Source organism: Microcaecilia unicolor, chromosome 7, assembly GCF_901765095.1.
Source record: "Microcaecilia unicolor chromosome 7, aMicUni1.1, whole genome shotgun sequence".
NCBI lineage: Eukaryota > Metazoa > Chordata > Amphibia > Gymnophiona > Siphonopidae > Microcaecilia > Microcaecilia unicolor.
In genome coordinates this window covers 249,710,489-249,729,063 of record NC_044037.1, presented here as the reverse complement: position 1 = coordinate 249,729,063, position 18,575 = coordinate 249,710,489, and the positions used below count along the sequence as shown (strand labels likewise).

The following is an 18,575-nucleotide window of genomic DNA, read 5'->3' as shown; positions in this document are numbered from 1 at the left end:
AAAAAAGGTATCATCTTATTTTCTTTTCCATGTTTTATTTTGTTTGATTTCTATTGATAACCTTAAGAGTGGACTAACACGGCTACCACACTCCTCTACCACAAAGATAGAAATCCCCAAGTCAGACCTGCTATCTTTTAAAGGGCTAGGCTGAGGCATCCCCATCCCTGATCCCTTTAAAAAAAATTACAAGGTCTTTTATTGAAACAAGTGCAGCATGAATATTACAATACTAGCGACCAGCAAACAAATAAGTAATCATGAACATATCTCTTATGGTCACTCAGATCCTAGAAATACTGTTTACTAAGCTGCACTAGAGGCACGTTAGCGTTTTTAGTGCATGCTGTGTAGGCGCCCACAATATTCCTGTGGGCGCCTACACAGTGCACGCTAATTTTGGGCATGCACAAAAAATGCTAGTGCACCTTGGTTTTGTTGAGTTGTATATAAGAACTATTTGTACATGGGTGACATCTAATCAGTTATCCCTTAATGTAGCAAAATCTCAAGTACTTTGGTTATCTAGAACAGGAATTATGGATTAACCTAAAGTACACTTTTAACATAGCAAACAGTGTAGTCTTATGCATCCTATGGTACCCAGTGCCAGTTTATGCAACCTAAGGTCTTTCAGTTTGAGGATTCCATTATCCCTGTCATTCAAGAAGATAGGAACCTTGGATTTCTTCTAGATTTAAGTCTTTCTTTAAAACCTCAGTTAAGGAAGGTTATAAAAGCAGTCTTTAAAAATTAGAATGGTAGCTAGACTGAAAAATGTGTTGAGCACTGAGAATTTTTGTACTGTAATGCAAGCATTAGTTATACCCCATTTAGATTACTGTAATGTTTTATGTTATGGGTTACCCAAAACACGTGGAGGGGCATAATCAAAAGGGGCACCCAAGTTTTCCTGAGGACGTCCTCGCAGGACGTCCCGGCGAAGGGGCAGGAAAACCCGTATTATCAAAACAAGATGGGCATCCATCTTTCGTTTCGATAATACAGTCGGGGGTCACCCAAATCGCAAAATTATGGTCGACCTTAGAGATGGTCGACCTTAGAGGTGGTCGTCCTCGATTTTCGGCGATAATGGAAACTGAGGACGCCCATCTCAGAAACGACCAAATCCAAGCCATTTGGTCGTGGGAGGAGCCAGCATTCGTAGTGCACTGGTCCCCTGTGACATGCCTAGACACCAACCGGGCACCCTAGGGGCACTGCAGTAGACGTCAGAAATTGCTCCCAACTGCATAGCTCCCTTACCTTGTGTGCTGAGCCCCCCAACCCCCCCCCCCAAAACCCACTCCCCACAACTGTACACCACTACCATAGCCCTAAGGGGCACCTAAATGTGGGTACAGTGGGTTTCTGGTGGGTTTTGAAGGGCTCACATTTACCGCCACAAGTGTAACAGGTAGGGGGGGATGGGCCTGGGTCCGCCTGCCTGAAGTGCAATGTACCCATTAAAACTGCTCCAGGGACCTGCATATTGCTGTCATGCAGCTGGGTATGATATTTGAGGCTGGCATAGAGGCTGGAAAAAATATTTTAAAAAAATTTTGAGGGTGGGAGGGTGTTAGTCACCACTGGGGGAGTAAGGGGAGGTCATCCCCGATTCCCTCCAGTGGTCCTCTGGTCATTTAGGGCACATTTTTGTGGCTTGGTAGTAAGAAAAAAAAAGGACCAGGTAAAGTCATCCAAGTGTTTGTCTTGGACGCCCTTCTTTTTTCCATTATTGGTCGAAGACGCCCATATGTTTGGCACGCCCCAGTCCCACCTTCGCTACGCCTCTGACACTCCCGTGAACTTTGGTCATCCCAGCAACGGAAAGCAGTTGAAGATGCCCAAAATCAGCTTTCGATTATGCCAATTTAGGTGACCCTGTGAGAAGGACGTCCACCTGCGATGTTGTGTCGAAAGATAGGCGTCCTTCTCTTTCGAAAATAAGCCTGATAGTCAACCTCTTTAGATTGTCCCAAAATGCTTCTGCTCAGCTAATTAAGGGTGCATCTTGAATTTGTCATATTACCCCCCAGTTCTACAGGAGCTTTATTGGTTGCTCTGCACATTCAGTTTAAAATCTTGATCTTAGTGTTTAAATGCATCCTTAACTCTATTGCTTCATGTTATCTGTAGGGGCCCAAAACTTTGGAATGATATCCCCACTAACCTAAAATGGATCCTTTGTTTTTCCTTTGAAAGCACCATGCTTTTCAAATATTTTTTTTAAAGATGCTGCTTGTTCATGAAGGAGATGAAATTGATCTATGTGTTGGGTGTGGATTTCCTTAAGGAATTTAGTGTATAAATAACTTTAATTTTAATTGTCACCTTTTCTAATTGTCCTCCCAGAGGATTGTTCTGGCTCTTGATGTTATCTGCTTTGAACTGCAAAGTGCAATTGGGGGATGTAAGACCAGATGTCATGTTAAATAGTTTTCTGTAACGTCTCTCCAGACTGACAGATGAATACCAGAAGATGGAGACTGAGAATTTTTTTTAAGGTGTTTTGGTGTATGTGACTTAATTTTCCCCCTTAGTGCTACTAGACTAGTCAGTCTGCTGGTCAGAGACAGGGGCCTGTGGGGGTCTCCGTAGGCTTTCTGGATGTGGCATGTTCCTTCAGGCCACTTATCTGGTGGGCAAAAACAGTCTGGCCGTGCAGGGTTATGCAACCACACGAGTGGTCCCTCATTAATTGATTTGATTCGCTTACTTTATTTTTGTCTATGATTGTAAGCTCTTTGAGCAGGGACTGTCTTTCTTCTGTGTTTGTGCAGCGCTGCGTACGCCTTGTAGCGCTATAAAAATGCTAAATAGTAGTAGTAGTATGTTTAAAGATCTACAGACTCATGAGAACTTTAAGATCCCAGGAAAAATGTTTGTTGGATGTCCCCTCTTTCCACCAGTTTCATTTGGAAGAAGATAGGCATGTTTGTTCTTTGTTACTGGTCCTACTCTCTGGAATAGGCTACCATTGGAATTATGGCATTGCTTTCTTGTAGGAAATTATTGAAGGCATACCTGTTTCAGCAAGCATTTGCTTAATTTTGATAACATCTGACTAAATTGAGCCCATTGGTTTACTGTATAGCTTTAGATTTTATATATTTGTTTATATGTTCTGTTTGTTGTATGCTGATTATTTTATAGATGTTTGTTGTAAACTGTTGAGATTTTTGAGATAATGCTGACTATAAATATTTTAAATAAACAGATAAAGTTAAGGAGAGTGACTAATAGTAATGATTTCAGACATTGAAAGATTTAGGGCTCCTTCTACAAAGTGGCATTACCAATTAATGGTGTGCTTAATGCGAAGAAGCCCATTCAGTTCCCATGGGTTTCTTTGCATTCAGTGAATGCTAATTGGTCGTGCATCTGTGTAAAAGGATTTCTTAAAGAAAGTTGATTTCCAGCTACCCAACAAGAAACAGAATTCAGGCACTATTGCAGTTATTCTATGGCTATAGCAAAAAGGATGTATCAAAGCCTAAAAAGACTAGCATGCCATCCGCATATAACCAATAATGTATATCCAGATTTGAAAAATTTGACAGAGGGAAACCAAATAAAAGTTAAAAATAAGGCTGAGAGCACAGAGCCTTGAGACACCCCAGTGTATGAAGAAGATAAAGTGGAGCATGAGGAACCCACATGGACTAGTTGGTATCTGTTTGTAAAGTTTGAAATAAGCTAAGAAAAAATGGTTCCTGAGACCCCTAAAGATGCCAAATGCTGTAAAAGAATAAAATGATTCAAAGTGCCAGAATCAATGCAGATGTCTAGAAAATCCATAACACAGCAATAATGATCCAGACCCTGCTTCATTGTGACTGTCATTGACAGGAGAAGAGTCTCAGTATTGTGCGCCGTTTGGATACCATGCTGGACTAGGTCTAGTAATACTTGCTGTTCAACAAAATCATTGAAAAAGAACAACCCTCTTTATCCCCTTTGCTATTGCTGGCAAAGATGAATAGGGCAATAGTTTGTCAAATTCTTGGGATCAAGTGAAACTATTTTTCAGAAAAGGCCACTCCATGATGATCTTCAAGGACTCTGGCAACCAGCCAGCTGTCAAGGAAGCATTAACCATACTGGTAGGAACTGCAGCAATAATTTCACTGAGCTGCAGAAATATCAGAGGGGAGCAAGCAGGGCTGCTTTTACCAATGGGCAAAAGGGGCACCTGCCCTGGGCCGCCTGGCAAGAGGGGCCCAGCTACCGATTGGTAAATTCAGCCCTGAGCCCAAAACCTCTCTTCTCCTCTTCTGCCTGCTCATGCAGGTTCTACATCTCTCCTCTTCCTCCCCATTCCCAGCGGTCTTCTGGCCTTGTCTCCAGGAGTGATTACCTCAAGCGACGTTCAGCCAGCTTTGGGATCTTCTCCCTGCAGGACCCCTGCCTGTGCAGAAACAGAAAGTTGCATCACAGTAGGTGGATCGCTGCAGGGAGAAGGTCCCGATGCTGGCTGAATGTGGCTGAGGGAAAGAGGGGAGAAAGAGAGAGGGTGAAAGAGAGATGCAGGATCCATGGGGGCGGGGGGTTGGGGAGAGACCGGATTAGAGAGTAAAGGAGAAATGCTGGACTGAGGGGGAGGCAGGGAAGAAAGCGGGAGAGATACTGGCCCTGGGGTAGTGGGAAGGAAAGAGGGGGGGGGGGGAGTTGCATATGGGGAGAGACAAGGACAGAGGGCAGGGGTCTAAGAAAATCTGTGCATTTGGGGGAAGGGTGGGTGCTGGGAAGGATGCTACTAGACTTGGGGGGGCCCATCCACAGAAGTTTGTATAGGGCTCCGTAGGTGGTTAAAGCAGCCCTGAGAACAAGGGTCATGAACAGAGGAACTAAGGTTAAACTACTTTAAGATCCTACAAACCGTAGTATCTGAGACCATCTCAAAACCCCACTAGTAGTAGCTTTGCTATCAGCATATGAAATGGAATTGTCAAACTTAACTAAAATGGCACTAAACTTATTGTCAAAAGCACAACTGGAATCATCAGAAAACAAACAAAATAGTGAGGCTGAACATGGATATCACAAATAGGATACTTGATCTTTTCAAAGAGTTCGTTGAGATAACTTTGAACCGTCCCAATCTTTGTCTTATAAAATGTATTCCTGACCAGCTCAAAAGTGTGTTTAAACTCAGACAAGTACAAAAGAAAAAGATTCCTTATCCTCATTCAAACATGCCTTTCTATAAACCTTTTCTTATCATTGTAATTCAAGGCCTCGGGGCTAACATTGTGAATGTACATAATATATGCGGTGAATGCTTTCCATAAACATATACTAAGTGTTGCACAGCGTCTGTGGTGTTACTACAATTCTAGAGATCCCTGTTTGCAAAGCTTAAAAACTTATTGTCTAGTGAGTGGCACTGCTTGTGCTGTATCAACATTAGGAGAATATATATAATTCACTTACCCACTATGTTGTGATTGTCCTATTAAACAGAACACCATCTGTGAAAAACCCCCACCAAAAGTGAAAAGCCTGCCTCTGAGGTGCTTATATCCAGGGAGAGATGTGTGCTAGGAAGGCAACATCATTTAGTACAAAGGTCCTACTAGCTACATAGAAAACTTTTTTAAATATTTTTTTAAACTATGTATTATCATTAAGTGAATACCACCTATATAATCATGATGTAGTGGACGCATAATGTGATTTTTTTTGTGATCAAACAGATTTCTGTAGGTGAATGGAAACAGCAGTACTGGGAGCATGCACTGGCAGTGGTCACCAGCGTTAAACCCAGAAATACAATACTAGGCCAATTCACTTTACTTTAAATTATCACCAGCCCGTCCCTATGCAGCAAGTCTCTTCCTTGGTGTCCTATACCATATGCGTATGCCTTGTAGCGCTATAGAAATGCTAAATAGTAGTAGTAGTAGTAGTAGTCCTCTGGCCAGCTCTATCTCCTGGCATCCTCCCACTTGACCCCGTCACTCCCTGGCTCCTCCACAATAGCCACTGCCTTCCCTTGTTTACCAAGATCCCGCACCTGTTGTCTGAACCTTTTACTTGTGGATCTTGCCAGGGCTGCAATCTCCATCAGCTCCTCTTGCCTCACTTCTTACTCCTTTTCTTCCCCCTTCCATTCCATGGGCTGCTCGCCCCACCCATTCCCCAGCTGATCCTCCTCCCCCTGATTAGCTCTGCTTAGAGGCTCCCCCTCCATTCCTGGCCTCCCCTCCGTGTCTTGGGTTTCACTTTTATCTCCCTTTCTCTTGGGCTCCACTGGGGGCTGCTGGGATAGGAAGTCTTTGATTCTGTTCTAAGACTTCCTCAAGGGCTGCTGGGAATCATAGTTTCTACCCTGCCTCCAGCCCTCTGGGGAAAATGATCTATGCTTTCTCCTGACATGTGGAACTCCCTGAGCTAAGAATCTGGGTTGTCCCCTCCTCTGGGCCTTATCTTCTCCCCGCCAGTACCCCCCCCCCCTCTCTGTTCCCTTATCCCCTTCTTCACAAGAGCTAATCTACTTTACCATAACACCACTGACTTACAGAAGTAACACAACAAGGATCATACCTAGGAAGACACAACACAGTAAATATTGTGGTCAGATCTAGAACATCAATATGCCTATTGGGAAACCAAACAAGCAGAATTATTACAGATGCTTAAATAGAAACTCTACGTAAACAGGGTACCTGGCCTTGGTCACATACAATGAACACAAATAGACCCTTGCTAGGCACAGAATAAGTGAGTACAAAGTTAAAATATAATTATGTAGACAAAAATTAAATTTACACTCTAAGAAGCCACACTTTGCAGGCAGTGCAACACTAGAGAAAGAGAAGCAGAAACAGCACTCTTCAAAATATAAAGAAAGCAGTGTAAATTTACTGTAAATTTGACATTTTCCATATACTGAATTAAGAATAAAATTCTTTCTACCTTTGTTGTCTGGTTGTTTTGTTTTTTTCCCCAATCATGTTTGTCCCAGTCTCCAGTTTCTGCTTTCCTCTGTCTTTTCTTAACTTTCATTACAAGATCTCCTGTCCATCTGCCACCTCTTATCTCCTTTCCTGTCTTTTTCACTTCCTGTTCTATATCCATCTCTGACTTTGATCTTTCCCTTTCATCTTTCCTTCATTTTTCTGCCTCTCTGTTTGTTCAGTCTTCATTCATTCTTACTATTCAGCCTTACAATCTTACTTTTTTTTTTACCACTGCTGCCTACAGCTTTTCATCTCCATAACTCCAGCCCTCCCATTCTTCATCCTGTTATTCTCCAGTTTTCTTCCAGCACCTTCTCTTTCTCTTTTTCCCTTCTGTACAGCACCCTCTCTCTCTCTGTTTTCACTCCTTTGACCGGTATCGTCTCTCTTTCTCTTACCTTCTCCATCCAGCATAATTCTTTCCCCCACCTCCATCTAGCATATCTCATTGTCACCCTGCTTCCCCTCTTATTCAACATCCCTCCATGTCTCTCTCCCTCTTCTGTGTCAGCATCTCCCCTATATTTCCACTCCTTCCATATCCAGCATACCCTCTCCCTGTCCTCATCCCAATCCAATGTCCAGCACCTCCCATTGGTTTCTTACTGCCCCCCCCCCATGCCCAGCATCCTCTCTGTGTTCCTACTCACCCCATGTCCATCATCCTTTAGTATCCCTTATTCCTACCTACCTGATCTAGTAACATCTCTCTTTTCCCCTCCTCCCAAGCCAGCATCTTCTCCCATCCCATCCCACTTCCCCTCTCTTCTCCCTCCATCCCAATTCAGCATCTGTGTTCTATCACCTTACTTTCCTCCTGCTGCGCCAGGAGTTGGGAAGATAAGGGAAAGAGATTTAGAACCATGAAGGGGTGGAGGGAAGGTAAGAGAAGAGAATGAACAGATATCAGGCTAGCGGGGGAGGGAAAGAGATACCAGGACATGTTAAAGGTGAGAGGATGCCAGACAATCATACACAGAAATACTGTGCACTTGACTGGGGGGGGGGGGGGGTCTCAAAGCATGTATGTTTTTAGCAGATTTAGCAAAACATATTTTCTATGGCATGATTAGCTAGGGGAGTGAACAGCATGCTTACTTGATATTTTATTTTAATTTTAATTTATTTTACTTAATGTTTATTAAACAGATCCAAGTCAAATACAAGCACAACTACTGAAGCATCAACATTGAAAAAAAAAACCCCTCATACTGTCTACCTTTCCTCCCTCCCCCAGAATAGAAAAGAACCCAACCAACGTAATCTCAGTAGTCATCCTAGAAGGTGTAGCTCCACTTAATTAACCCCCCCCCCCCCCCAATTCAAGGTTCAACCACCCCACATACACCATCCATTCTTTCAAACCTTTGGATCTGATCATACCTCAAGGTGATGGGTCTCAGTAAGGACTCACAGGAGGGGATAACCATACTTTTGCAAGCCACTGTCAGCTCCATTCGTGTGGCAGCAATAATATATATGACCAACACCTGAGACCTTCCTCACCCTGCCATTTTAGGGAAGAGTGACAGTAAACATGTTTTAGGCTCCAACCGGCTAATCTGGGTAACAAGATGACTATGCAACAGCGCGTATCAGCGGTTTGAGTCAAGGACTAATAGTTTGGGATGTTAGGATTTTCACTGTGTTTGGCACTATGTTTTCATTTTATTTTGATTTTGTGACATGCTTTGAGGAACTACATTCTGGCCTGAGTTAGGATCCACCTCCGACTCTTTGGCGAGCTACAAACATTTGCAGATAAGCAATCAACTTTCGTGGTTGTACATAAGACTCTTTTTCTTTAAAGTGGAGGACAGTACCTTTTGCCACCCGTGGCATTCCTTTTGGTGGTCTTTTACTATTACAGCAAAGTAACGGTATATTACAGGTTAAATATTTGATTTTGACATCATTTGTTTAGATATGGTTACACTGATACATTAACTGAAGTTCTGTTGGCCACCTTAAGGTTTGAATTTGCATCTAATTTTGTTTGTCCTATTGATAATTGGTTAAGGGAGCACACAGAATGTCTCCTACAATCGAGAACGCCAAAGTGCGATGATGGTTCTCTACTCAGCCAGTCACATTATTTATGAGTGACGTGTGAACTGAGCACTTTTCAAATTCAAAAGAAATATTTCTTTATTATTTTTTTTTTACAAAAATAAAAATTTAAATATTTTTCTCAGTGCTAGTATACACTTTAAACTTATTTAAAGTTAAAGTGGCATACACACATATAACAACTTTGTGTATACCTTACGATTGTGATTTGTAATTAAGAGGTATAATTGTAAATTCATATATTCCCTATTTCCATACATTTTGTGTTAGGCTCCAACCAGACATCTCTTTTAACAATATTTCCATACACACATATAACAACTTTGTGTATACCTTACGATTGTGATTTGTAATTAAGAGGTATAATTGTAAATTCATATATTCCCTATTTCCATACATTTTGTGTTAGGCTCCAACCAGACATCTCTTTTAACAATATTTCCAATCACATCTGTACTAATTCCCAGAAAGGCTGAATGTACTTACATTACCACCACATATTTAAAAATGTGCCCCTTCTCGTCACACCCTTTCCAGCATGTCTCACTCACTGTAGTTTTATCTACTCTGTTGTCCATGCAGATAGCAGGTGCAAAGTATGTGGTCTCATTTTTTTAGTGAGCACGTATTGCCAGCTAATTTTCAAAGACAGAAGACTTATGTGGTTACCGTTTAAAAATTGACTGGAACGTACACATAATAACTCACTTACCACAGGTGATTTATCCCATGGTAAAATAAGCTGCAATAAAATGACAGATTTTACTGCATCTTAGTAATTTCCCCCTTAATGATGCAGAGGGTGGGATGGATGAGGTTTCCTCTCAGGCTTGTCTTGATTTGTTTGCTTTCTTAGAGTCATCCTTGGATGATATACCTAGCAGGGCTACCCTTATTGTTGTTTTTATCAGTATAACCTAAGAGTTAAATGATTAAAAAAAAATAAAAGACAATTGCCTTGCCAGAGATGTGAGAGATCAAATCTTGGGGAGTGAGAGAGTCTGGCCTGGATGTGGGGTCTGGGATTTGGACTCGTGTCATTCAGGACCAGCATTGGGGGTCCGGAGGTCATTTGGGACCAAGTTCAGGGTGCTGACAGCAGGAACCGGGCAGGAGCTGGCTTTAAATAGTGCCCAGAGGTGCATGTTGCGCATAGGTGCAAGAGTGCTACTGCTGCAGCTGACACTGCCAGGAAAGGCCAGGACTTGAGATGGAAAAAGGAGCTTGGAGCTGTGGGGAAGGCAAGCAGTCTGTACACGTATTGGGTGTGTGAGAGGAGTGTTGCGGGTGGCTGCAGTGGACTGGAAAGGCTGAGGATCAAGGTTGTGTTGGGCTGGAGTGTTCTGCACATGTGTGAGTTTCTGGACCTGCACAGAAATGCTCCAGAGCTCTTCAAGGAAGAGCGGAGGAATGACTTCAGGGGTGTCAAGGGAAGATGGTAAGAGGGCGATTGGGGGTCAGGAAATATAATTACGTTTTATGACTGAAATTTGGAGGATTTTGGAGATGGGGCTGGTGGCAAGAAAAATGTTTAAAAGTGGTAAATAGAGGTTGAAGAAGACTAGATGGTTATCAGGTCTGGTGAGGTGGAATTTTATATTAAAATTCATGTTGAGTGATTGCATGAAAGCATATGGTAAAGGACACCAAGGAAGAGACTTGCTGCATAGGGACGGGCTGGTGATAATTTAAAGTAAAGTGAATTGGCCTAGTATTATATTTCTGGGTTTAACGCTGGTGACCACTGCCAGTTGAATATCGGGCCATTGCTTGCACTATGTTTTTCGAGTTTAATTTGTAAGTACTCGGTATTCAGTAGGAAATAATATGACTCGATGCAACACAATTATTTGGGATAATATAAGGATGCTTTTCTGAACCATTCAAAGGAGATTCTTGTTACCATGGACTACTTTGAAATTTGATCCTAAAATAGATTTAAATCTTTCTGTTCTTCTTTTAACAGATGTAAAACAAAAACTTACCCTGATGATCTTCCAAACACAAGTATAGTTATTGTCTTTCATAATGAAGCATGGAGTACTCTTCTTCGAACTGTTCACAGTGTTATAAATCGATCCCCACATCGCCTTCTGTCAGAGATCATCTTGGTGGATGATGCAAGTGAAAGAGGTAGGATGCATTTATGTCAAACTGGAGTTTTTCCTTCAATTATAACAATCTGTATTTTAATCAAATTGGCTTTTCCATTCTTAATGCCTATTGATAAGATAATCTGTTCATTGTGTTCTATGAAATGAGGGTTTGGTAAACATGACAAGATGATTCTGTAAAGATAGATTCCGCACAGTGGTTTAGCCAGACAGCCAATTTTGGGTGCACCTGAGCCCAAAGTGGGGCAGGGGAACATTTTTTCTCCGCTCCCGCCCTCCCCTTGGTGCCTCCCAACTGAAAATATAAATTGGGGCAATTCTGCATAAGAACATAAGAATAGCCATTTTGGGCCAGGCCAATGGTCCATCTAGCCCAGTATCTTGTTTCCAACAGTGGCCAGTCCAAGTCACAAGTACCTGGCAGAAACCCAAATAGTAGCAGCATTCCATGCTACCAATCTCAGGGCAAGCAGTGGCTTCCAGATCTCAATAGCACACTATGGACTTTTCCTCCAGGAACTTCTCCAATCCTTTTTTAAACCCAGATACACTAACCTCTGTTACTACATCATCTGGCAAAGAGTTCCAGAGCTTAATTATTCGTTGAGTGAAAAATATTTCCTCCTATTTGTTTTAAAAGTATTTCTATGTAACTTCCTTCAGTGTTCTCTAGTCTTTGTAATTTTTGAAAGAGTAAAAAATCAGTTCTCTTCTACTCATTCTACACCACTTAGCATTTTGTAGACCTCAATCATATTGCCCCTCATCTATCTCTTTTCCGAGCTGAAGAACCTTAACCTCTTTAGCCTTTCCTCATATGAGAGGAGTTCCATCCTCTTTATAATTTTGGTTGCTCTTCTTTGAACCTTTTCTAATTTCAATATATCTTTTTGAGATACAGTGACCGGAACTGAATGCCACAAAGAGGCGTATTTATTGCTAATTCTATAATGGTGTTAGAGTGTGCTTAACTGGTTATAGTACAGAAGCGCAAAGCCTCTTTGATGAGCCAAAACTTAGGTGTGACCACTTATGCCAGGTTAATGGCTGGTGTAAGTTGGTGTGCCTAAGTGTACCAGGCAGCACACGCAACAGATAGTATTCTATAAGTTGCCAGCATCACGTGGTGACACACCCATGCTGTGTCCATGGTTATGGCCCACTTTCAGGTATGTGCTATGTGAGTTTCATGACAAGTTTATAGAATACCACCAATCCCAATTCTAAGTGCCTCTGTTCATTAGGAATTAGGAGTCCCCGGCCAGGAAAGGGATCTAGGTGTCATCATTGATGATACGTTGAAATCCTCTACTCAGTGCAGCGGTGGCTAAGAACGCAAATAGAATGTTAGGTATTATTAGGAATGGAAAACAAAATGAGGACATTATAATGCCTTAGTATCGCTCCATGGTGTGACCGCACCTCGAATACTGTGTGCAATTCTGGTCACCCCATCTCAAAAAAGATATAGTGGAATTAGAAAAGGTACAGAGAAGAGTGACAAAAATGATAAATGGGATGGGATGACTTCCCTATGAGGAAAGGCTAAAGTGGCTAAGGCTCTTCAGCTTGGAGAAAAGACAGCTGAGGGAAGATATGATAGAGGTTTATAAAATAATGAGTGGAGTGGAACAGGTAGACGTGAATCGCTTGTTTACTCTTTCCATAAATACTAGGACTAGGGGGCATACAATGAAGCTACAAAGTAGTAAATTTAAAACAAATTGGAGAAAATATTTCTTCACTCAACTTATAATTAAACTCTGGAGTTCATTGCCGGAGAATGTGGTAAAAGCAGTTAGCTTAGCAGGGTTTAAAAAAGGTTTGAATAACTTCCTAAAAGAATAGTCTATAAGCCATTGTTAAGATGGACTTGTGGAAAATCAACTGCTTATTTCTAGGATAAGCCGCATAAAATGTATTGTACTCTTTTGGGATCTTGCCAGATACTTCTAACCTGGCTTGGCCATTGTTGGAAACAGGATGCTGGGCTTGATGGACCTTTGGTCTGTCCTAGCATGGCAACTCTTATGTTCTAATCTTTGGCACACAATGGGCACCATGCATTAGGCATGCCTTATTGAATTGCCCTGAAATACTTTTACTAAACTTGATGGTCAGCAGCAGTATTCCTGAGCCATAGATGCTAGCATCCTGCACTTTAATTTATTTAATGTATTTATTTATTAGGATTTATTTGGCAGCTCAAGAATGCTGCTGCCAACTGCCAAGCTTGGTAGAAGAGAGTTCTGGCTGACTTTGGAGGAGGTCCTCAGCTGGCAGGATTTGGGATTCCCACCAACTACAGCAAGGGTCAGGTCTACTGTTAGACATGCTGGGGCCCAGGGTAGAAAATAAGGAGAGGGCCTCTTAATCTCCTCTCCTTTCCACCTGTCATTATTACCACCAATGGACAGACCCTCAGTAAATACAGAACAAGAGATAAATTACAAATAAAATATGTAGACAAAAAATGAACTGGGAACTTCTAGAAGTTAAATTTGGCATGTACTGCAATACTGGAGAAATAAAAACATAAATGTAAATTTACCTGCCAATCGCCCAAGAATCCAAACTCCTCCCACACCCCCCCCCCCCCATACAGTTTCGCTCCCTCTGTTCTTGGCCCTGCATACTTGCTTCTCTAACCCTCCCGGGCCCTCAAGACTCTCCCTGTGGCTATGTCTCCCCTCCCTCCCCCTCTCACTGTCTGGCTTCTTCCTCCTCCCTTCGTCCCAGCCTTTCCCGCTTGTTCTTTGTTACCTTTCCTGAAGTCTTTGGTGCTGCATCACCAGCGGCAGCCTTATTTGCTGATTGCCTCTGGCATGCAGTGGGCTTTTCACCTCTGACTTGTCCTGCCCTTCTGACAACAGCAAGTTGCATCAGAAGGGGTGGGCTGGTTCAGAGGGAAAAGGCCTGATGGCCTGATACATGCTGGAGGCAGCCAGCGAGTAAGGCTGCTGCAGGTGCTCCAGCACCGAAGACTTCAGGAAAGGTAATAAAGAGCAAGCGGGCAGGGCAGGGAGTGGGGGGAAAGATTCCGGACCAAAGGAGGGGGGAGGCATAGCTACGGAGGTGGGCAGATGCCCTGGGGTCCTAGGATAATGGAAGAGGGGATGGCTGCTGGGTAAATCATGGAAGAGCAAGTACTAACTGAGAATCCAGAAAGTCCAAAAATCCAGACTGACCCAAGCAATACCCAGTCACTCCTGCTCCTTCCAATGCTGAGTTCATATTGGTGTTAGTGAACCCAGCGCTGGAAGGGGCAGGAGTGATTGGAGATCACTTCTGCCCAGAATCCTGTAGACCTCAGGAATTTGCCATATAGGTCCTGAGGGGGAGGGGCTAAGGGAGGTTGGGTGGTGCTTTCAGTGTTTGGAGGGGAGTCTTCGATGAAAGGGACTTGTCACTGGGGAGGGGCAGCTACTGACTTTGAGCACAACCCCTTTAAGAAGCACCCAGGTGCATCGGCCTGCAGCTTTGTGGCTTGATGCTCATGAGACTGAAATATACCACCAGTTTTTTGCTAGACATATTTTTCCAGGAATAATGCAGTGTTCACTGCAAGCTGTTTTATTCAATTTACATAGTAATGAGCTGTTTTGCATACATTTGCATGGTTTACATGCCATTACTATGTAACCTGTAATACCTCATATTAACGTGTGTTATAGTAATAAAGTATGCATTATTGCCCTTTAACATGTGTTAAGGGGCAAATAACACACCTTAGACAACTCTCCCCCTTGAATTATGATTTCCCTTGATATGTTGATTTTCTGGCAACCCCCTGTGCTAGAAGATGTCTAGGACCACCTGCACAACTCTGTCACTCCACAATTTCACGTTATGATACAGGAGTGTCTTCCGTTTTTGTCGACAGAAGCAATGTCTCCTTTCTGCTGATTCTGCTGATGTGTTAAATAAGGTTCCTACAACAGATGATCAGTCAAACAGTTCAGAATATAATTTATCCATCATTTAAAAAAATGTGTGTTAAAGTTCTCAGAAATACAGTGCCCCAAAGCGATATTATAAACACATCCAGACACCTACATCTCAATCATCGCATTTAGCAAATTGTCCATTTTTGTAAATAGGGTACATCCTCTTATAATACAAGAAAGTTACTTAGCTTGAGTGGAAGTATCCACGGCAAGATGAGATGGTGTCTGTATAGTAATAAAATGCCCCAACCAGGATCCAAGTTTCACCACAGATATGGCTTCATCCGAGGTCTTCACATTACAAACTGAAAAACGAAAAAGTAAAATAGTTAATTAAATCAGGAAAAAAACGTTATTTTTTCTTAAAAAACGATCTCAAAACAATTCTACAGAACTACTGGACCAGAGAAAGCACCTAACTCCATCTTGAAGATAATAGACAAAAAACGCACAGCCTAGCTCCAATATAAGACCTCTCCCAGATGACATCATCTTTCAGCATTCAAAACCTCCAATCATAGATTTCAAAGGCTGGTCCACTCCACTTCTCTATTTAAACCACCAGGTTCCCCATTGAAAGGTATAGCGCATAGCACGTTCTTTTCGCAATAACAAAACCTAGACATTTCCCCCACAGGTCAAACTTACTACTTCCAAGAAGACAAAACATAGATCAAAAGATTATGACATTGTTTCCAATGAGAGACCAAATTTGCTTCAGCCACATGTTGACATATATTATATAAATTGAATTATTTACATGAGATGGTTCCCACGTTGTTGGCTCATCTAAGAATATCAAAGATCTCCTGTTCATAAATCAATGTTGGACCCTCAGACAGCTTCACATAGAAATGGCCATCTGAAAGTTGTTGATATGCCTCCGATTCATAATAAGTGCGATCTAACAGGACTACACCTCTCCCCTTATCTACTCTCTTAATAACAATGGATCGGTTCATACTTAATTGTTTCAAAGTTTTTTCCGAATCTCATAGGACCAATTTCTCAAAAATTTGTTGTATTCTCCTGTCCTGAAGGAACCCAAGTAGAACGCATATGGGGTAAACATTGTTCCTCATGTATGGAATCATCTGTATCTTGAACATATAGACATAATTGTAACTTTCTAAAGAAGCAATACAATTGTGTTCGACTTTCAAAAGCGTCATCATATGATGTAGCGAGGACAAACAATAATCCTTTCTGTAGCATGCAGATTTCCTCCTTAGATAAATTTTGGGAAGACAGATTGTAAACACTCAATTCCATGCCCATGGGGATTTCCTACTTCGGTTGCCTTCCTACAAAGAATCTTTTGATCCTGATTGAGATGAGGAATCTTCCCCAGAAGAGGGGGGGGGGGGGGGTTGCAGCTCCTCCTCACTAGAGGAGTCACTAGAGGATAAGTTGAACCCAATTTGTGGGTGCTGTTTTTGCTGTACTCCTACTTGGGAAACACAATTTGTTATGCATCCTGGTACTGGACAGCAGTTTCTCCTGAGAAACAATTTGGATTGTACCACCTTCCAAGTTATTTTTCTTATATCCTGCCCATACCTCCAATATTATATTGGCCATACAAAGTGCTGATTAAAGTTAGAATTATGGAACATTTGAGTAATATGCGTCGATATGTGACTGAAGCACCTTTGGTCTCTCATGTGAGACAATAATGTCATAATCTTTATGATCTACGTTTTACTGTCTTGGAAGTAGTAACTTTGCCCCTTGGGGGGAGATGTCTGTTTTGTTACTGCGAAAAGAACAGCGCTATATCTTTTAAGCAGGGAACAGTGATGCCTGATGGTTTAAATAGAGAGGTGGAGTGGATCAACCTTTGAAATCTGTGATCGGAGGTTTTGAATGTTGAATGATGATGTCATCTGGGAGCGGTCTTATATTGGAGGGAGGCTGAGTTTTTTTTTCTGTTATCTTCAAGATGGAGTCGGGTGCTTTCTCCGGCCCGGTAGCTCTGTAGAATTGTTTGAGATTTTTTTTTTTAAGGAAAAAATAAAGTTTTTTTGTTCTTGATTTCTTTAATTGTTCTACTTTTTCGTTTTTCAGTTTGTAATGTGAAGACCTCCTGATGAAGCCATGTCTATGGTGAAAAACTGATCCTAGTTGGGGAGTGTTTAGTAATTTCATCTCGCCATGAATTCTTCCACTCAAGCTAAGTAACTTTCTTGCATTATAAGAAGATGTACCCTATTTACAAAAATGGACAATTTCGTTAAGTACGATGATTGAGATGTAAGAACCTGGGTGTGTTTATAATATCACTTTGGGGCACTGTATTTCTGAGAACTTTAGCACACATTTTTTAAAGTGATGGTTAAATTATATCCTGAACGATTTGACTGAGCATATGGTTTTTGTCTTTTCAGGCGTTTTATTTTGTTTGTGGAAAAGTTTCTCCAAAATTGTTTGTTACAACAGATGGTATCATTCAGGACAGGTCAGTAGTGCCGACAGGAGAGAAATCATGTCCCTCTTGCAGGCAAAGACCCTCTCAAATCTCCTGGGTTATTCTTTGGAATGGTGGACTGTAAAAGAATCATTCAGCCGGCAGGATGGGGTGAAGGGGGGGGGGGATCTGAATGAGGGGATTGTAGGACAGGGGGAGTGGTTATGATATTGAGGTTTGGGTAGTAGGGATGGAGAGGATCGCATCTTAGGAAAGGTGGTGATTAAAATATCAGGCTTTGGAAGGGTTAGAAAGGAGAGATACACAGCTCAGAGGCGGGGGTTGAATTTCACGTGTTTAAATGCCCATTTTCAGCCAAGGCTGAGTGATCTAAGAGTTAAAAAGATTTTGAAGTCAACATTTGGTTGCCTAGATAAGATGATCAGCCTTGGCTCAAAATTTGCCCGTATGCATTTTTTGCAACTGCAATGACAGAGGGAAGAACAATGTCTATGCCTGCTTCCCCATTTTTGTGGAGGTTTGTTCCCTCTGAGGTACAATCAGTCCTCAACCTTGACAGTCTAATTTGATAGAGTTCTCATGTTGATGATTTCTGTAGTCAATGGGAAGATGAATGTGTGATTACTTCCTGCATCTGAGAACATTTGTTTACTGTCTGGTAGAAGCAGTCTGTTCTCCAGTTTAATGAAAAACCTGCAGACCAGCCTGTTCTCTTCTCACCCTTGTGTCTAATTGTAAAGGACTTACATTTGTATCATATTTGCATGAACTTTAGTTACCAGCAAAGTAAGGCATACACATTTTCTGTTTCCCTATGAACTGTTATAATTCTCACTAAGCTGGATGGAGACTCACAAAGCTGGATGGAGACTGTGTTCTAGGGCCAAAAGCTAACGTTTGATTACATTTTTCACCATTTTTGGAACTGACTTTTTAAAAATGATATTAATAAGACATTTGTATATATACACTACAAAAGTGGTTTCCAAACTTGGTTCTGGAGGCACCCCAGCCAGTCGGGTTTTCAGGATACCCACAATGAATATTCTTG

The 18,575-nt window shown here is 41.9% G+C and overlaps 1 protein-coding gene across 1 annotated transcript in view; it reads left to right on the top strand.

Annotated features, from left to right (window-relative positions):
• The window catches only part of GALNT13 (polypeptide N-acetylgalactosaminyltransferase 13), a 408,240-nt gene that overhangs the window by 188,439 nt on the left and 201,226 nt on the right, over positions 1-18,575 (top strand). Inside the window, exon 3 of the mRNA XM_030210028.1 lies at positions 11,002-11,168. Coding sequence (XP_030065888.1) covers positions 11,002-11,168 — 167 coding nt within the window. The remainder of the gene's footprint in view (positions 1-11,001; positions 11,169-18,575) is intronic.